Genomic DNA, 16,804 nt, shown 5'->3' with positions numbered 1-16,804 from the left:
ATAACAGTGCAATAGTTGCTGGGTCTGTCTCTCTTGTTTGTTTCCCTCCTCATACGCTGTCTCATTTTCTTGTCTTGTCTCTCTTCAGCTCTCCCCTTAGGCTGTATGGCTTTCACATGGACTCCTCTACACAGGGCAACGGACACTCAATAATTCCCAATGCATTCATTAACTCACCAAAATATATTTAGCATACATTTAGCAACTGCTGTGTTGCTGAACATTTCAACATGTTCTAATCCCTACGATGGCAGAATCAGAGAAGTTTCTTTTATGAACACACCCTGGGTGCCCTGAGCCGCCTCCCGATCTCCACAGCCGCCGCAGGGAAAGTCAGTTCAGATGCGGACACGGTCTGGGAGGAAGGATGGAAGTATAGGTTTTATATACCAGGAATGGGCACGTTAAGGGGATGAGTCTCTGCGGAGAATTACAACTGTATTCTTAAACCAAAGAGAAAAGTTCTGGATCCTCTCCTGCTTCTCTTTTCCATTATCATGGAAAAACACCAGCCAGAACCCTGAAGATCCTGTAAAGCCCATGCCGCCAATCCTCTCAAAAAACAAGAAAATGCTTACAGATTTCACAGCAGACTTGTGTTAAAAGAGGTAAGTGTAAATCTATCCCATAGGTGGAAGCTAAATCCTATTTTTTTTAAAAAGGAAGACTAGGGTCTCACCTCCCACTTGCCCTGCTGCGTCCTCTTCTTTAAATGGATGTTCCAGTGCTCAGAACTGACGTCCGCACAGTGTGGTATGGTCAGTGCAAAGGGAGTGGTGACGATCATGTCTGGGGGACCACAGGTGACCTCAGGACTCAGGAGCACCTCAGATCCATCGGACTGGAGGCTTTATGGTTGGGAGAGGATACAAGAAACGTGTAAAGAAGGGGGCGCATTTGAATGAGAACTTAGTTATAGACTGGGGCTTTCTTGAGGCTTCCCGGCACTACAAGTGCCCAGGCCTTGTCTGGGCAACAGCCATTTATCCTGAATGGCTCAAGCACAAGGACTGAGTTTAGCTTAGATTTCAAAGCTAGGTTTTGACATACAAAATAATAGGTGCTTCTTCAGAAATACAGGGCGGAACAGAAGACAGCAAAGACCTGGCTGGTGTGTTATTCTCCTTGATAACATTATCTATGACCAAAGCCGAGAGCTCGGTAGGAAGGACTGATCTGGTCATCTTCCCATCAGATTCCTTCCTCCCAACAACCCGTTCTACAAATATTTTTAATGCTAGTAAGTGATAAAACAAATTATTACAGAACAAAGCAAACTTTCAGACACACCCGGATTGAGTATGTCACTTCTGGTTTTGAAAACATTTGTTTTCTGCCAATGCACAAATACATAGGTCACATAGTGATAGCAGAGAAGACAGTTATAAATGTGCATAATAAAATACATAGATACATAGCTTTCAGCTCTTCACTATTTTAGTTCTAAATCTAGAATCATTCCACCTCAACCTAGTGTGGAGACTTTCGGTATTGTGAATTATTCACAATGGGAATGCAGAGTCATGAAATGATAAAAGGAGGTGAAGTTTAACTAAAGGGAAATGATATCATTGCATGAGATCTTTCAATTTCTTGTCCTTTGGTTTTAATCTCTGTCCCCAAAAGTAAGGTGGGCTGGTTTATAGGCCAGCAGTCAGTGAGAAGAACCCACAAGTCTGCTCATTCTTCCCCAACTGCTTCTGTGTTTTTGAACAAGGTATCTGATTTTCAGGGGGGCTGTATTTTCACTTGTAAGAAATATAGTGACCCAGAATATAGTCCATAAAACCATTTAGGACTCTCAGATGAGCAATGCTATATGAGCACTGCGATTGGTATTAAGACAGAAGTTTGCTCTTATACGACCTAGGAAGGGCATGTAGATATGTCATCCCTCATCAAAAAAGCCACTCCTTGAGCAAGATAAAGATGAAATTTAGCACCAAGAGAAGCCACCTCTTCCATGGTCTTGTATACACAGAACGGTTTCCTATGAGGGCATCTAACATGTTACTAGTTTCTGAGTTGCTTTTGTTGACATTGCGCATTAGGCATGGTCCTACTCCAGCTCATTATCTGTAATTTACTGCTGCTTTAAAAGTCCAGACACAGGGGTGCCTGGGTGGCTCAGTGGGTTAAGCCTCTGCCTTTGGCTCAGGTCATGATCCCAGGGTCCTGGGATGGAGCCCCCCGCATCAGGCTCTCTGCTCAGCAGGGAGCCTGCTTCCTCCCTCTCTCTCTGCCTGCCTCTCTGCCTGCTTCTGATCTCTGTCTGTCAAAATAATAAATAAAATCTTAAAAAAAAAAAAAAAAAGTCCAGACACAGAAGTGGGCAGGAACATCTTCTCTCCACTGTATCTAAAACAGACCTGAACGTGAGTGCAGTGTCCTCCCCACTTCAGGAAGCCCTGAAGCCATGGTCGCAAAATCCAACCATCCACCTAGGCAACCGTAGTCCAAAGTCGACGATTCTTCCCATAAAACCAGGGCGCAGGGGGACCTGAAAATAGCCTGCATCTGCCTTTAAGCAGAGCAGGCGAGCGAGGTGGGCAGGGCTGGTAAGCAGCGTATTAGCAAGTAACAAACGTGCGCTGAATGGTCTGGATACAATATACTTGAGGTTTGGGGGCGTGCGGAGAAAAATAAGGTAAAATTCCAGGGTGAGCTCTAAGCAGCAAGGGGTGGGCAGCCTGTCTGTGGATGCCTGCCAGCGGCCATTAGAGAAGGTTAAGCACTTTCCTTATCATTGCTGCTTGCGTTTGTCACAGACAGGAATAGCAGGGATGCTTGGGAGTGACCGAGGACAAGCTCTCCTAAAAGAACTACTTAATTGCTTTCAGAGACTCATCCCCCTTGTTGAACATATTGTTCCAACATATGGGAATTTGGGGAATTATTTAATGCCAAATGAACTGAAATCAGCTAATTAGATGAACTCTCACACTCGTGAGTAGCAAGGCTCCTTTCCGTGATAACTTCAACAGCATTAGGAAGCAGAGGCGGAGCACGGAGTGGTAGGCAGAGCGGGGAACGGGAGCTTTGCATTAAGGAGGCACTGGGCATTTCCACCAGGGCAAAGGAAGCAAATCAGGATTGACAGCTAAGCCTCCTACTGTGAAAACAGGGTCTGTGGGTGTAAGTCTCTGGTGAAGGAACAAAATTAAATCTCTCCATTTCTCCCCCCCGCCCCCCACGATTAACAATAATTTGTCCTTCTCTGCCATCTTCTATCTGCGGCAATCAGGGAGATTTACAAATATTAATTAAAGGTCTTCACACACCTGTGGAGGCAGGTGTTAACGGCATAAGGTCACGGAGCAGTTCGCCAAAGCGATGAGCTGCAAAATGCCCCTCTATTTTTTGACTCGTACGCAGGCTCCTGCTCTCTGTGACCGGATGGACTTTCCTCCTCTGTAACCACTAACAGATTTTCTGGGCACACTGCCGGCTCTCGTGACATCCCAAGTAAAGATGGGGGAAGGGGGGCATGTAGTCCAAGTGTCATCATGGATGCAGACTTAAGACATTTGAGGAAGGAGGTCGGGGGAGAGAAGGCTTTAATTGGGCCCAGGCAAAACTTAAGATTCCCGAGGACAGTATGGATGGCATTTCAGTATTCCCAGAGCACATCTGACAAGGAAGTATTCACGCTCCCGCTAGGAGAAAAAAAAATATATATTTTTTTCTCAAATTGCTGTGAGCTACAAAGAGCGGCGACTGCAAGGGCTATCCTAGAACCACCTCCAGGCATCACACGCTCTAGTGTAGATGGAAAAGTCTGGGTGTGTTTGACTTTTGCTACTTGTCTTTTTCCTTGTGTTTGATCTGTCTGTCCATCCATCCACCCATCCATCTCTCCAAATGCTGTACATGTTTATGAGCACTTAAGGATATAAAAAGATCAATAAATTAAGAGCCAGTTCTGGGTGGCCAGGTAGCTTGTGGGGCAACTGTAGGTCAGCAGGTTATGAATGCCAATTTCTGCTTGCACAGTGCAGCTGAGGGTTCCAGGGAAATCTGCCAGCTTTGCAGAGAACCACAGAATATCCATGGGGGGAGGGGCACTCGTAGCAGCCACAAGAGCATTGGACCTAATAATCTGGTAAAATAGGAAGACTCGTGTCGCTACTTTGTTTAGAACCAGAAAGGGAAAACGTAGGAAGAGTCGTTGCAGAGGACCCAAGAAGTGGGTAAAAGAACATCCCGATGTGCCACTTGTGTCCTCGCTACTCCTCACAGCTCTGCCCTGATACCACATCCCTCGTCTGACCTTTTCGGTCCTGAAAACCACAGTGTGGGAGAAGGGAAAGCCCGGGCCTTTCTGAGCCTCACTTTATTTACATGCAAAATAATGGCTTCTCTAAGACTGCGGTGAGCATTAAACAACAACAACAGCACAAAAAACACCTACTATGTCCTCAGTGGGTTGAGGTTCTGTTTCTCCCAATCTCCAATGCCCATCTTTCCTGCCTTTTGAGGAGCCTTATTTTCATGGGAACTGTGCTTTCTGAAACTGCTAATTGATTCAATAAATTGTCATTCTAGCAAGATACGCTTTAACAGACATTTCACAGCCTTAGAGATGTGCACTATTTAAGGGAATTTAAGGCACCTTGGCAATGCTTCCATCCTTACCTCCCACAGTCTGTCCTCAACTCGGTAATCAGCGGAATCCCACTGGAAATGCCAACGCGTTCCCACCTCCAGGAATCCCGGCTGTTCTGCTGCTCTAGAGCGCTCTGGGCTGCCTGGAATTTTTCGTTCGGGCAGCCCCGTGTCGGGATCCCTCGTGCCCTTCAGGTCTTTGCCCCAAAGACATCTACTAGTGAGGCATTCCCCGACCATTCCCATCACCAAAGCTGATCTTTGCTTTTTCTCCACTACTTAACTGCCCTCTAATACACTATACCATTTACAGAATTATTTACTTTAGTCTCTCACAAATGAGAATAGAAGCTCTATGAGGCCAGGGAATTTATTTTCTTTTCCTGTTTGTCATTGTATCTACAATGTCTACTAGATGCCAGTTGTAAGCACTCAGAAATAGATGTTGAGAAGGACAGAGGAGTCCACTTGAAGTAGTTCCTACTGGCCAAAAACTGGAACATTTTGAGTATCAAAGGAAATAATGGTAGTATAGGATCATAACCCATTGAATAACATAGCTCATGAGATATATGGATATATACATGAATGAATAATGAGAAGGGGAAACTCTCCTATGCAGCAGAAGTCAAGAAATAAATGCAGAAAATCATTTGGAACCAACCATACTGATACTTGATTCAGTCAAGAATTATTAGTAGGGGGGCGCCTGAGTGGCTCAGTTGGTTAAGCAGCTGCCTTCGACTCAGGTCGTGATTCTAGAGTCCTGGGATTGAGCCCCACATCGGGCTCCCTGCTCAGTAGAGAGCCTGCTTCTCCCTCTCCCTCTGCCTTCCTCTCTGCTTACTTGTGCTTTCTCTCTCTGTCAAATAAGTAAATAGAATCTTTCAAAAAAAAAAAAAAAAGAATTATGAATAGGTGCTCATCTACTTGGTGGAAGTTTAGAAAATAAAAAGGAACTATTTATAGGGTTTGAAAGTATCTCCATCGCCCTGCCCCCGCCAAGAGACTTACGAATTACAAAGGATAAAAGACTACTTTACAGTGGAGAACCTTGGCAGACACCACCTAACCAAGTTATCAAAGTTAACACTGGCAGTAATGGGATGGGTGGACAGGACACGCCTCCCGATAGGAGACAGTGAGAAGAACTTCACATTTGTCTGTAGCATTCCTGCCAATAATATACAACCTGAATCTAACCACAGGAAACTATCAGACAAGCCCAAGTTGAGGGACACGGTATAAACACTCTTATAAAGGGTCCAGGTCATAAAATAGAGACAGACGTAGGAACTGCTCCAGATTACAGGAGACTAAAGACACATGGCAATAGAATGTAATGAACGGACTTGGATTTTCATTTGCCACAAAGGACATTATTCAGATAAAGGAGGAATATGAATAAAGTTTGTGGCGCAGATAATAGAAGTGTATCAATGTTAACTTCCTGATTCTGAGAATTGTGCTGCAGTTATATGAGAGAATTCCTTTTTAGGATATACACACCGAAGTATCTAGGGTCAAAAGTGTATCTTGTTCACAATGGTTACAGAAATATATATGTATATGTGTGTGTGTGTACATCTGTATTTTATGTGTCATGCACACATATACACACATATGGAGAGAGAAGAGAGCAGAATATGGCAAATCAGTAAAATGTTAAGAGTGGTGAATATAACTGTGGGATGGCTGGAAATTTTATTCTTGCAACTTTCCCTTAAGTTATTTTTTATTTTAGATTTTATTTTATGAGAGAGAGAGAGAGAGCACATGTGTGCAAGTGTGGGGAGCTGCGGAGGGAGAGAACCTCAAGCAGAATCTGTGCTGACTGCAGAGCCCAAGGTGGGGCTCGATCTCATGGCCTGAGCTTGAGTTGGACACTTAACTGACTGAGCCACCGAGGTGCCCCATCCTTAAGTTTGAAGTTGTGCCAAAAATAATTTTTTTGAATGAATGAATAAATGAATGGAGACGGAAGCCCAGGGAAAAATTTCCAGACTTATAATGAAATCAGCAGGGTCACTGACTACTGCATAAAATGTGCGCTGGAGGGTGTCAGGTGCTCTAGCTGGTTGTCCAAGCTTGGCCACACTAGCTACCTGGTAACGGCCATTCTGCAGCGCACATGTGCACACCAATGGCAACAGAAGTTCATGCCGAACATGACCATGTGCGACTGGGAACCACTGCGGGTCTGGAGGTGGATCTGTGCACATTCTGCTTTTGCTCTCAGTATTTCCTCACCTGATTCTGGACTGGCCATGTGTCACTTTCTTCAAGCAAAACAACCAGCTCCGTATTTCGAGATGAGATTTTCATTGTTGTTGTTGTCTGCCACGCTGGGCTTGGTAATTACTGCTCCCGCCTTTCCTCCTCATGGTCTATATTATAGATTAATGTAGGTTTGATCACCTTTACCCAGAGTATCACTCAGGAATGCAGGCAGGAGAGTAATGATAGTTTTACTATGCCAGACCCTGGGTCGATACATAATTAAATCATATTTTAATGGAATAGACATAAAAGGCAGAGAGATGGAAGCTATACTTAGTCTTAAGATTGGAGCTCAGAAAACAAGGTAGCGCCAGCCTCCTACAGTTTCCTGCCCAAGAAGATACATAGTTTTAACTATTATTACACTTTTTCTCTTTTCATTAAAAACCTCCTATACTGACCTGAATGTGAACCTTGCTATGGATGAAAAATCGAGGTTTGGGCCTTATTCTTCCTTTTATCTTATTGGAGTCAGATACCTGTCTCATTCTCTAGCTCTGACCAGATCATTCAGCCAGGCCCCAGGAAAATAACATCAGAGAACCCCCTGCAGAGAGGAGTCCCAGAAAGCCAGCTCGCTCATCAGTCCACCCAAACACCATTAGCAGGTTTCCTGAGGACTTTCATTCCATAACTGCCACGTGTGAGTTAAGAAAAGGCTTTGGGGAAGGGAGATCAGGGGGGTGAGGAGCAGCAGAACAGAGGACAAAGACAGAAGTTAAGCAAAATCTTCTCTTTATCACCGTGGATTCCTCCTTCAGGGTTTAAGTGGTCTTCAAAGTATTGAGTGGTTCAGAATTCTTTGGGCAACTTATTGAAAATGATACTTGTAGACACTGTCCGTTAAGATTTTGATTCTGGGAATGGCTAGGTGGCTTAGTCAGTTAAGCGTCTGCCTTCAGCCTTGGTCACGATCCCCGGGTCCTGGGATGGAGACCCACATTGTGCTCCCTGCTCAGCAGGGAGCCTGCTTCTCCCTCTCCTGCCTGCAGCTCTCCCTGCTTGTGTGCTCTCTCTCTCTGACAAATAAATAAAATCTTAAAAAAAAAAAAAAAAAGATTTTGATTCTATATTTCTGGGGCAGGGCCCAGGAGCCTACGTTTTTTTACACAAGGTACACAAGGTAGCCCCGCTGCTAATATTTGAGAAAAACTGGGTAGTTCTTGAGAAAACGGGGACTTGGTGGTCTGTCCAATGTAGAGAGGGAGGCTTCTGAAATGGAAGTTGGAGGCTGGTCAAGGTTAAACGCTCAGTCTTAAGGTCTCAGATGATGCTACTGTGGTGGAAAATAGAACCACACAGGGATTGTCCTACATCCCCTTTCTCTGAGTAGCGTGTGGTTAATAAGCAACGATGTCAGGTTGGGGGCGGGGTGATTAGCAGTAACTGGAAATAATGCTATAGCTCATCACGCCATTATATTCCATTAGCTGGGGTGGGGAACGGAGCAGTTAGAGCAGTGGATTGCAACAAGCAACAAGCACAATTCATTGAGGATAGAAGCATATGGCTCTACAACGAAAGGGTTTAAAGATCTGGGTCACCCACTCGGTATTGTCTGAAATAGGATCACAGGAGGGGAGATGGCACGAGGGGGGCTGGGGCGGGAGGGGAATTATATTCATACTGGAGTGTGTATCTGAGTTTGCTGAAATGGAGCGATACCACACTGAGAGATTAGACTGTTTGCATACATTAAACGGCTTTAGTTTACACACACATGCATAGGTGTTTACCAATTAATATACTAAAGGAATCACAAATCATGTGTAAGCTACCAGTTCTTAGACACAATTTAAGCCTCATCTCTCATGCAGTGCTGGGCTTGTGTTCAGCTTGTTTACCAGGAGTGGCAGAACGACGGCTCATTGAGATGCCTTACGGTGGAAGATGGGACGGGAGTGTGTGGGTCTATGTGGCACGCGGCTATGACAGTCTTTATACCTACCAAGTTGTCGACGCATTTCCATCTCGAATGGGAAAAACAGACTCTTCTGGGGCAAACCTGAGTCCTATTTCTAGGATCATTTTCTTTTAGGCTGGGAAAGGACTCAGGAGCTATCAGTCCCAATACCATCTTTGTTCAGATGACAAAACACAGGGCATAGGGTGGGGTTGAGCAACAAGCCAAAGTTGAACCTCGCTCGCGACAGAGGGGGGACTAGCCTCTTCTGCTAGTGGTGGTGGTTGAGGGCTATGTGCGGGGGCAGGCAGGGGAAGGAACCGATGTTCTCTGGGACACATTCCCTAAACCTGGCATTTCTAAGGTCAGACGCCGGCATGAGAGTTATAAGGGTGTATTCATAGGGACTGCATCTTAGGAAGATGGTGGGCACTGAGGTACAATGATTGCAACAGAAGCTTGTGGTATATTCCTATTATCCCTGAGCCACGGACTTAGTGGCTTAAGACAACCTAAACTTACTATCTCACAGTTTTGTAGGTCTCTCTGAGCTAAAATGTCAGAGGGGCTGCGTTCCTTCTTGAGGTGCCTGAGAAAAATCCATTTCCTTGCCTCTTCCAGCCTCTGGCGGTCCCTCTTCCGTCTGCCACTAGCACAGCATCCTTACAGCTCTGTATCAGACTCTGATACTCTGCCTTCCTCTTACAAGGACTATTCCATGAACCCCCCTGCATAACCCAGGGTAATTTCTCCCCCTCAAGGTCCTTAACCTTAATCACACCTGTGAAGTCCCCTTTGCCATGCAGCATAACATCCACAGGCTCTAGGGATTAGTGTGGACATTTTGGGGAGGGGGTGGCATTCTTCTGTCTGCTACGTGGTTTTTCATGGCGTGTTCACTTTAAAGTTAGAACCCAAGAGACCCCCCTGCTTCTGTCTCCTGATCCCCTCTTGTCTCCCAGATGCCACACAACTGGACTGAGGTGCTGTTTGACCTTTGGGCATGTCCATCCTCGTTTCCAGAGTGAAGCTCCCTATCTGAATACAACTTTATGGGGTCCTGGGAAGTTCCCATTCCTTTGTCTTAAAGATGATAACCAAAGGAGTTAGGAGGTTGGTCATCTAGGTTTTTTCAAGGGCTGTGCGTATTGTCTTAGAAAGCATGGAGGCCAGCCTCAGTGTGGGCTGGTGTGTTCTGGCATTTTTATGAGGCTATAACTAAGTGAAGTGGAAAGGATGATATATATTAAATATCTTAATAGGACAGGTTATTTCTACTTCCAGCGTGGGCAATAAAAGAGATTGCATATACAAATAAAAATAATTACAGTATGTGGTGTTCCTTTACAATGCGCAATCAAACTCATGAACCGATGACTTTCCTCTTATTGAATTAAGGTACACCTTCCATTCAGATCTATTAACAACATTCCCAAACCATTGTTATCTTGTCAATGGCATCTTTAATTAAAGACTCCTCTGGACCGTCCTAATCACTTCACATTGTGAGCTCACAGGGGCTTCCGACATACTGTGATGAAAATGATGGCAATTTTTATTTATGCGTATTTGTTTGTGGACCAAGGGGCCGTGGGGTGGGAGGAGCGGTGAAGAGCGTGGTGGGCGGAAATTCTTTCCAAAAAAAGCAGATCAGCAGATGACAGCATGAGAGATCCCCCCTCCCTTTCTCTTTCCCCCTCTTCCTTCTTTCTCTCCTCCCCTCCTCTCGTTGTGGGGATAATGGCGTTCTCTTTGAACTGAAATGACTTTGCGAAGGAGCCTCCGTGATTTCTCGGCAGTAAAGAGCACAGTCTTCAGCTAAAGGTGCATTAACCCTTCTAAGCCATTAAGATACCATTTGATTAATTGCTCCTTTTATCACACTGCATGGCACTGGTAGCATGACCGAATTAATGTGTTTCCCAAATGGCAGCAATCTGTTCCCCTTGCACTCGCGCAAAGAGCCCCTTTGTTTGTTCCTTAGAAAGCACCTTCCCTCGTCAGCAGTTGCCTCTGCCAGACACAGAGCTCATTAATGCCGAATCCCCTCCAAAGGGAAGATGTTTTCCATTCTGAGTCTTCCAGTAAAAAAATCTCTAAAACTCCCTTACAGCCACAAGCGGGATTCCAATCTATGACTGAGCATTGAACAGAACTGGTGACAGAAACAATCTGTTCACTTCTGTCCATCACGATCTAGCAAGGGAAGCCTGACAGAGCTTGTTCAAGGCTGGCCTAAGCCGCCAGCCCAGCTTCACTGGCCACTGATCTCCTACTGTGGACACGACCCCACTCTTTGGACTCCACGTAATATGCCTCTAGAGTATAAATCCTAGGCCCCCGTGTAAGGAGAGATCAAAGCAGACGAGTCCTTCGTATCTTCACAAGCTCTGATCTTAGAGTGAACAGTTAATGTGTGTGCTATCACTGAATTGATCTTTCCTCCCAGTCTAGGAATGTGGTAGCCGTCTAAAGGAAGCCAGCATCATGGGGACAGAGCTAAAGCACATTCCAGGGACTCCAGAGAACTTATCTATGCAATTAAAAAAAAAAAAAAAAAAAAAAAAAAGGCCAGATGAAGTACAATATCAAAAGATAGCATTTGTATGGTACTTTATACTTTGCACCAGACTTGTCATATATGTCACTTTTTTGCCCTCCCCCCAAACCTGGAATGCAGCTAATATTATACAGGATTTCTAGATGGTACAGTTGAGGCCCAGAGAAAGAAAATGACTTGCTCACAGTCACTCAGGCTGGAGAAGTCACAGGGGAGCTGGAACTCAGGCCTTCGGACTCCCTGTGTTCTCACTGCCACCCATCATCTCCTTTCCGATCCCTCTTTACCCGTCAAGGGATGCCAGTGACCGCGTCTACATTACTTTCCTGACAAGTTATGTGTGTTATCGTTTCCCTTCAGTGAACTCCAGGACTGGCTGATTCTTACCCAGCTAGGGAGGCAAAGAAAACAAAGGTAGGCAGAAGACTCTGCCCTGCGCACAGCAGGCAGGCAGGCAGGCTTTGTGGCCGATAATCGTGACTCTCTGCTCTATGAGCATTTGCTGCCAGACAGTCTGGCCAAAAGCTTCACCGGGGATTTGGATTCAGCAGTTCTCTTTTTTTTTCTTGGTTATAAATATTGTTTTTGCACTGTATTGATTTATTCTTCAATCAGTTTCCTTTCTACCCCCTTTCTTGTAAGTCAGAGGGCTGTGTTTCTTCCCTGGAAAGAAAGCCAAAGAGGCTCCTGGAGCAACTATTATCAGAAACTGTCAGGTGACCTTCAGCTGGCAAATCTCTCTCAACTAGTTAACCGTCAGTTCCCAAGGCAGAATTCTGGGAATTATCTTCGACTCCTTCATCGCTCACATTAACAGCTCCCTCCCAATCTCTCGTGCACAACCAAAGACAAGGACACTCAAAAGTAGAGTGACTATAATTTATTGCCCACACGCAGATACTTCCGAGGATGAAGAGGGCACTATTAATAAATATGCTAGGCAAAAATGAGGCACATGTTCACTGTCCTCACAAGGACAGTGCTGGCATAAGGAAGACTTGAACTGGGAAGTGGTCCTGGAGATGAAGCAGAAGATAAGATACCAAAAATGGTGGACCAGATTTCCTGAAGCTGACTCTTCCTACATCCCTATCTAGCAGGTCACTGTCAATTTCCTCTAGGCAGCAAATTACTCTCTTACATAGTCTAGTCCTTATCACTCTTCCTTGCATATTTTGTTCGGGTTTGCTTCGTTCCAAAATATATGATGCTATTATATACCCCTGTGCCTTTACACCTTCTATTTCCTTTTACTCACGTTCCGTTTTTAAGTCAATTGTCCCTTCCTCGCGGAAGCCTTCCCTGAGCCTTTAGACAGGCCTCATCCCTTTGCTCCTGGTTAGCACATGTGTCACGGTGCAATTATCATCGGTGATTTGAGTAACTGGGTTTGCTTTGGGGGCTTCATCTATTGTGGTATTAGGTGGCTCTAGCTTTTCTAATGCAAGTTGACCCTAGAATGATACAGTTGAACACAGTTGAAAATGAGCACATAATTTTTGACTCTACCCCTTGGAAGGATGGGGACCTGGGAATAATGGAAGTGTTCTTTGCTCTTCTCTCCTTGGTTTTAGCGTCATGGACAAGTCAACAAGCTTATAAACAATGAGAAAATCAAATATCACCGTCCAGTTCTCCTGCAGATGGCCCAAGTTTTATAAGGAATTCTCTTGAGCCTACCCTCTGACAGTGGAGAGAGCAGAGGCGGCCATTTTTGATGACCATTCTCCTCCAAAACAGGACTGATTTTCTCTCTTCTTCTATCAATAGGGAGGGAGAGAACCTGGTCTATGAGTGGGCAGGGGAGCAATAGTGCCCATGCTGATGAAATGAAGCTTCTTGGAAGGTTTGGCTGGGAGGTGGGAAAATCAGCCTTTGGCATGATAGCTGGAAAATCTCTGAAATTAGAATGTGGGGGCACTTCTCTCTCTCTCTCTGGCAGTTTCTTTTTGTAAATAAGCTCTGGGCTTTGTCAATTTTCAGAATACAGAAAAGGCCACTATACCCCCAAACATCACTCTGATACGTATATACAACCTCGGTCCTCCTACCATCACCTCCACCAGAAATAAACTCCTTATAGAAGGGATATTTTATCCTTCTTTGCAGTACTGGGCAGATTTGGGGCTTAACAGTCATAGACTATACTGAGCTCTAATATTAATTGGGAAAATTTTTCTAGAAGTCTGCAACAGTTTTGCAGTGTTGAAGGGGCAGTGTTTTTTGCCTGAGCTGGGGGATGGCTTCAGACAGACCCCAGCAGGTAGGTCTCCCAAGCTGGAGAAAGCCAACAGAGACACAAATCAACCCAGAAGCTTTTAGCCAGGTTTTCTCCCTGGTGGCAATGTCCTGAGAAGTCACCTGGTGGCAAGGTGGAACCAGGGTTCACTACCTTGTGAGAAATCAGAGCTCTGGGAGGCCCCAGGAAAGTGAATGTGGTTTCCTATTTTTCTGTGACATGGGGTTTTAGATGGACCTCAAATGTCTTTCACACAAAGACGAGTCATCATTAAAATTTCATTTTTACAGGAATGGCCATCCATAGCCAGATTTTCTTCTTACTCTTCTAGAAACAAGGTCGGTCTAAGCACGTTTCTGAGGGTTTATATCTTTTGCTAGGCCTGAGTCATGAAGACGTACGTGTGTGCGCGTGTCCATGTGTGTGCGTGCTGGTTTGCTACCGTGGAGGGAAAGCTACAGGAAGCCATATTCCGCAGGAACAGCCTCCACCACACGGTTTCGTGGTGAGCCGTTCCTGGGAAAGAAATTCTCTTCAGTTCCCAGGGTGACTTTTTGTGTCTTCCTGGTCTCGTGTTTGGTCTTATCTCATGCTTTGCTGTTAAAACTGTTGCTCCATCAAGGCACCGTAAAAACAGCTCATGCTTCCTAACACCACCACATCTGTTTTCCAGCTCTTTGCCCCAAGAAGTACCCACTGACTCAGACCATTCAAGAGCAAAACAAAACCAGAAGAGAAAAAGTGGTTGAAATACGCCATCTGGGCCGAGCCCAAATTCAAAACTATGTGTCCCTTTGTAAATTTTTCAATAAGATTACTTATATTTCCAGTTCCAGTTTAAGCATTTGGTCAGGGATATCCACATGACAGTGTAATTGGAAAAAGAAATGAGTGTTTGCCTTTGGTTTCGTTTTATTGCTTCTTGAAAGAAAGCTCCATATAATAATTTTCTGGTCCAGTTCTCTACTCTCCGACTATGGGGTGGGGAGGGGTGCGGGACCTGTGGGAGGGGTAGAGGGAAGGCTGTGTTGCATCCACATCTTGTCTTAGTGTAATCCATGTGAGGAGAGTGTCTGAAATGAGACTTTAATTCCCTTGTCGAGATACCCGCATTTTATAAAATTTTATCAAAACCCGGTCAGAAAGGATGAGAAGAATTTCACTCCAAAAGCGCCTGCCAAAATGTACCTACAACAACCCCAGATTCTTTCAAATTGAAGTTTGGGAAAAGACAGGGGCTTTCTGAGAATGATCAGTGCTGGTTTCCTGCCCTCCAAAGGGGGCCGATAGGAAAGGAGGTCCCCTCTGACTTTGAGCTAGCTGACCAAATGCTCCTGATGTGGGCTTCCCTGGCAGCCCCGATTTCACGCTCTTGCCTTTCTGTGAGGCTACTCGAGTTCCCGTCCCTGTGATGCCCACTAAGTGTTCTTTAATTTGTGAACGGCTCAGTGTGTGAAACCTAAGTCTTTGTCCAATCTGTGCCCTGGCCTGGGCTACACTTGGAAGGAAGCTGCTTAAGATAATGACTTAAAAGCAGGGAAAGATATCTGCATTCAGCCACTCTTACAGCCCCTCTTATGCTATGTAGATCATGGAAAATGTATCCAGGAGTGAACATTGAGGAATTTACTGCCCTTAGGCCTGTCTTTGCCTGGCTAATTTCTACTGATGTTTTAGATTCAGGTCAAGTGACATCTTCTGGAAAGCACTCTTCTCTACACCCCGTCTGTGTTTCTATGCTTGGACTGGATTAAGGCCATTTTGTATTTTTCCATGGTTTTCCATGAGATTCCCTATTGCAGTGTGGTTCCACATTGAATTGCAAAGGGATCCTGGCCTTCCGCAATCTGGGCCCCTCCCCATCTGTTTCATGGTTTATTTCCATCATTAGGCGTAAGCCTTGTCTCTCCCCAAGTGTGCTTTACTGGACTCATGGATGACATACCCAACTGTACCTTAAGGTAGGGATTGTGACGAAGCATTGAAATGCCTTCTAAGCCAGATCATCTTGCTTTGGTGCCTCATCTGGCTACAACCCGAGTCGAGCTTACTAGCTTTTCTTGCTGTTAATTTTCAAATCTATAAAAATTAGGATAACCATTATTGTTTACCCTGTGGGCTCAATGTGAAGATGAGAGTATATACTGTCCATAGAATGCTTTGTCAAATGTAAGTGTAGCAATGACGAAAAGAATACTTATTTTATCACCTTTTAGATTTTTGTATCATTGTGTACCACGCAATCCCACCATATCCGTATAAGGTAGATACCTACTGTTTTTCAGAGGAGGACACATCTGGGTTTCAAAGAGTTTTACGAACTTCCCTAAAGTCACACGGATGAAGCAGTGAAGCTTAGATCTGAACCCAGGGCCTCTGTCTGAGCTCACACTCGTAGCCACTGCGTTCAGATGTTTCCTAACGTTGTGTCCCCTGAGACCCAGCACTTTGGTGGGACTTGTTTCCAGCCTCTGTGCACTCAGTTCTATGATGTAAGAATGCAATTTTCCCAATGTACTTCTAAGAAAAACTCAACTTGACCCTGTCTTTCTGCCTTGCTTAATTCTCATGCTCATGGAGAGCAATTCCAGAGGATGCCCCATTTTAGGGGCCAAGAGTTGGAACATGAAGTCAGAAAGCGGTTTCTGTAAAGGCTCTGACATCAGGGAGAGATGGCATCCTTTAGTGTGTGAGCACTGCCATTGTGGTGAGGCGGCCTGAAGTCAAATCCCAGCTCTGCCAGAGAGTAACCTGCCCTTCAAAGCAGCTTCGCTGCTTGGAACCTTCATGTTTTTAGATTTTTTTTTTTCTCCTTTCTAAAATTGCTACAACATCCTCTTCTTTTGACATAATGGAAGACTAAATGAGTCAAGTGCATGTGAGAGCACTTTGCAAGTTACACAGAAACAGAGGTAATGATTACTTTTCCAAGAATGCAAAGTCCTCATCCAGCAAACCATTTAATACGCATGTCTGTACAAAAAGCCAACAGCATTATGGGCAAAAAGCATCATGGGCAACCAGAGGTCCAGACTGCTGCACGAGGTTGGGAGAGATTCATTAAAATCATAGTTTAAGCCTGGAAGTGTAGACAGAGCAGGGACACTGAGGAAGAGTGACATCATTCCATTTAATGGGAAGTACAGAGTGTCCTCCTGGAGGCTTCCCCGTAACAGAAGCCGGGCCTTCCGAGAGGGCCAGGGTGCATAAATTCACG

General features: G+C 45.0%; 1 protein-coding gene across 1 annotated transcript in view; it reads right to left on the bottom strand.

Annotated features, from left to right (window-relative positions):
• UNC5D (unc-5 netrin receptor D) overlaps positions 1-16,804 on the bottom strand; it is a gene marked incomplete at both ends in the record, with an annotated part of 232,276 nt that overhangs the window by 36,145 nt on the left and 179,327 nt on the right. Inside the window, one exon of the mRNA XM_080796286.1 lies at positions 680-848. Coding sequence (XP_080652412.1) covers positions 680-848 — 169 coding nt within the window. The remainder of the gene's footprint in view (positions 1-679; positions 849-16,804) is intronic.

The sequence above is a fragment of the Martes martes genome (assembly GCF_963455335.1).
Source record: "Martes martes genome assembly, chromosome: 2".
Classification (NCBI taxonomy): Eukaryota; Metazoa; Chordata; class Mammalia; order Carnivora; family Mustelidae; genus Martes; species Martes martes.
The sequence above is the reverse complement of the archived record's forward strand: the minus strand, read 5'-3'. Positions and strand labels throughout refer to the sequence as shown.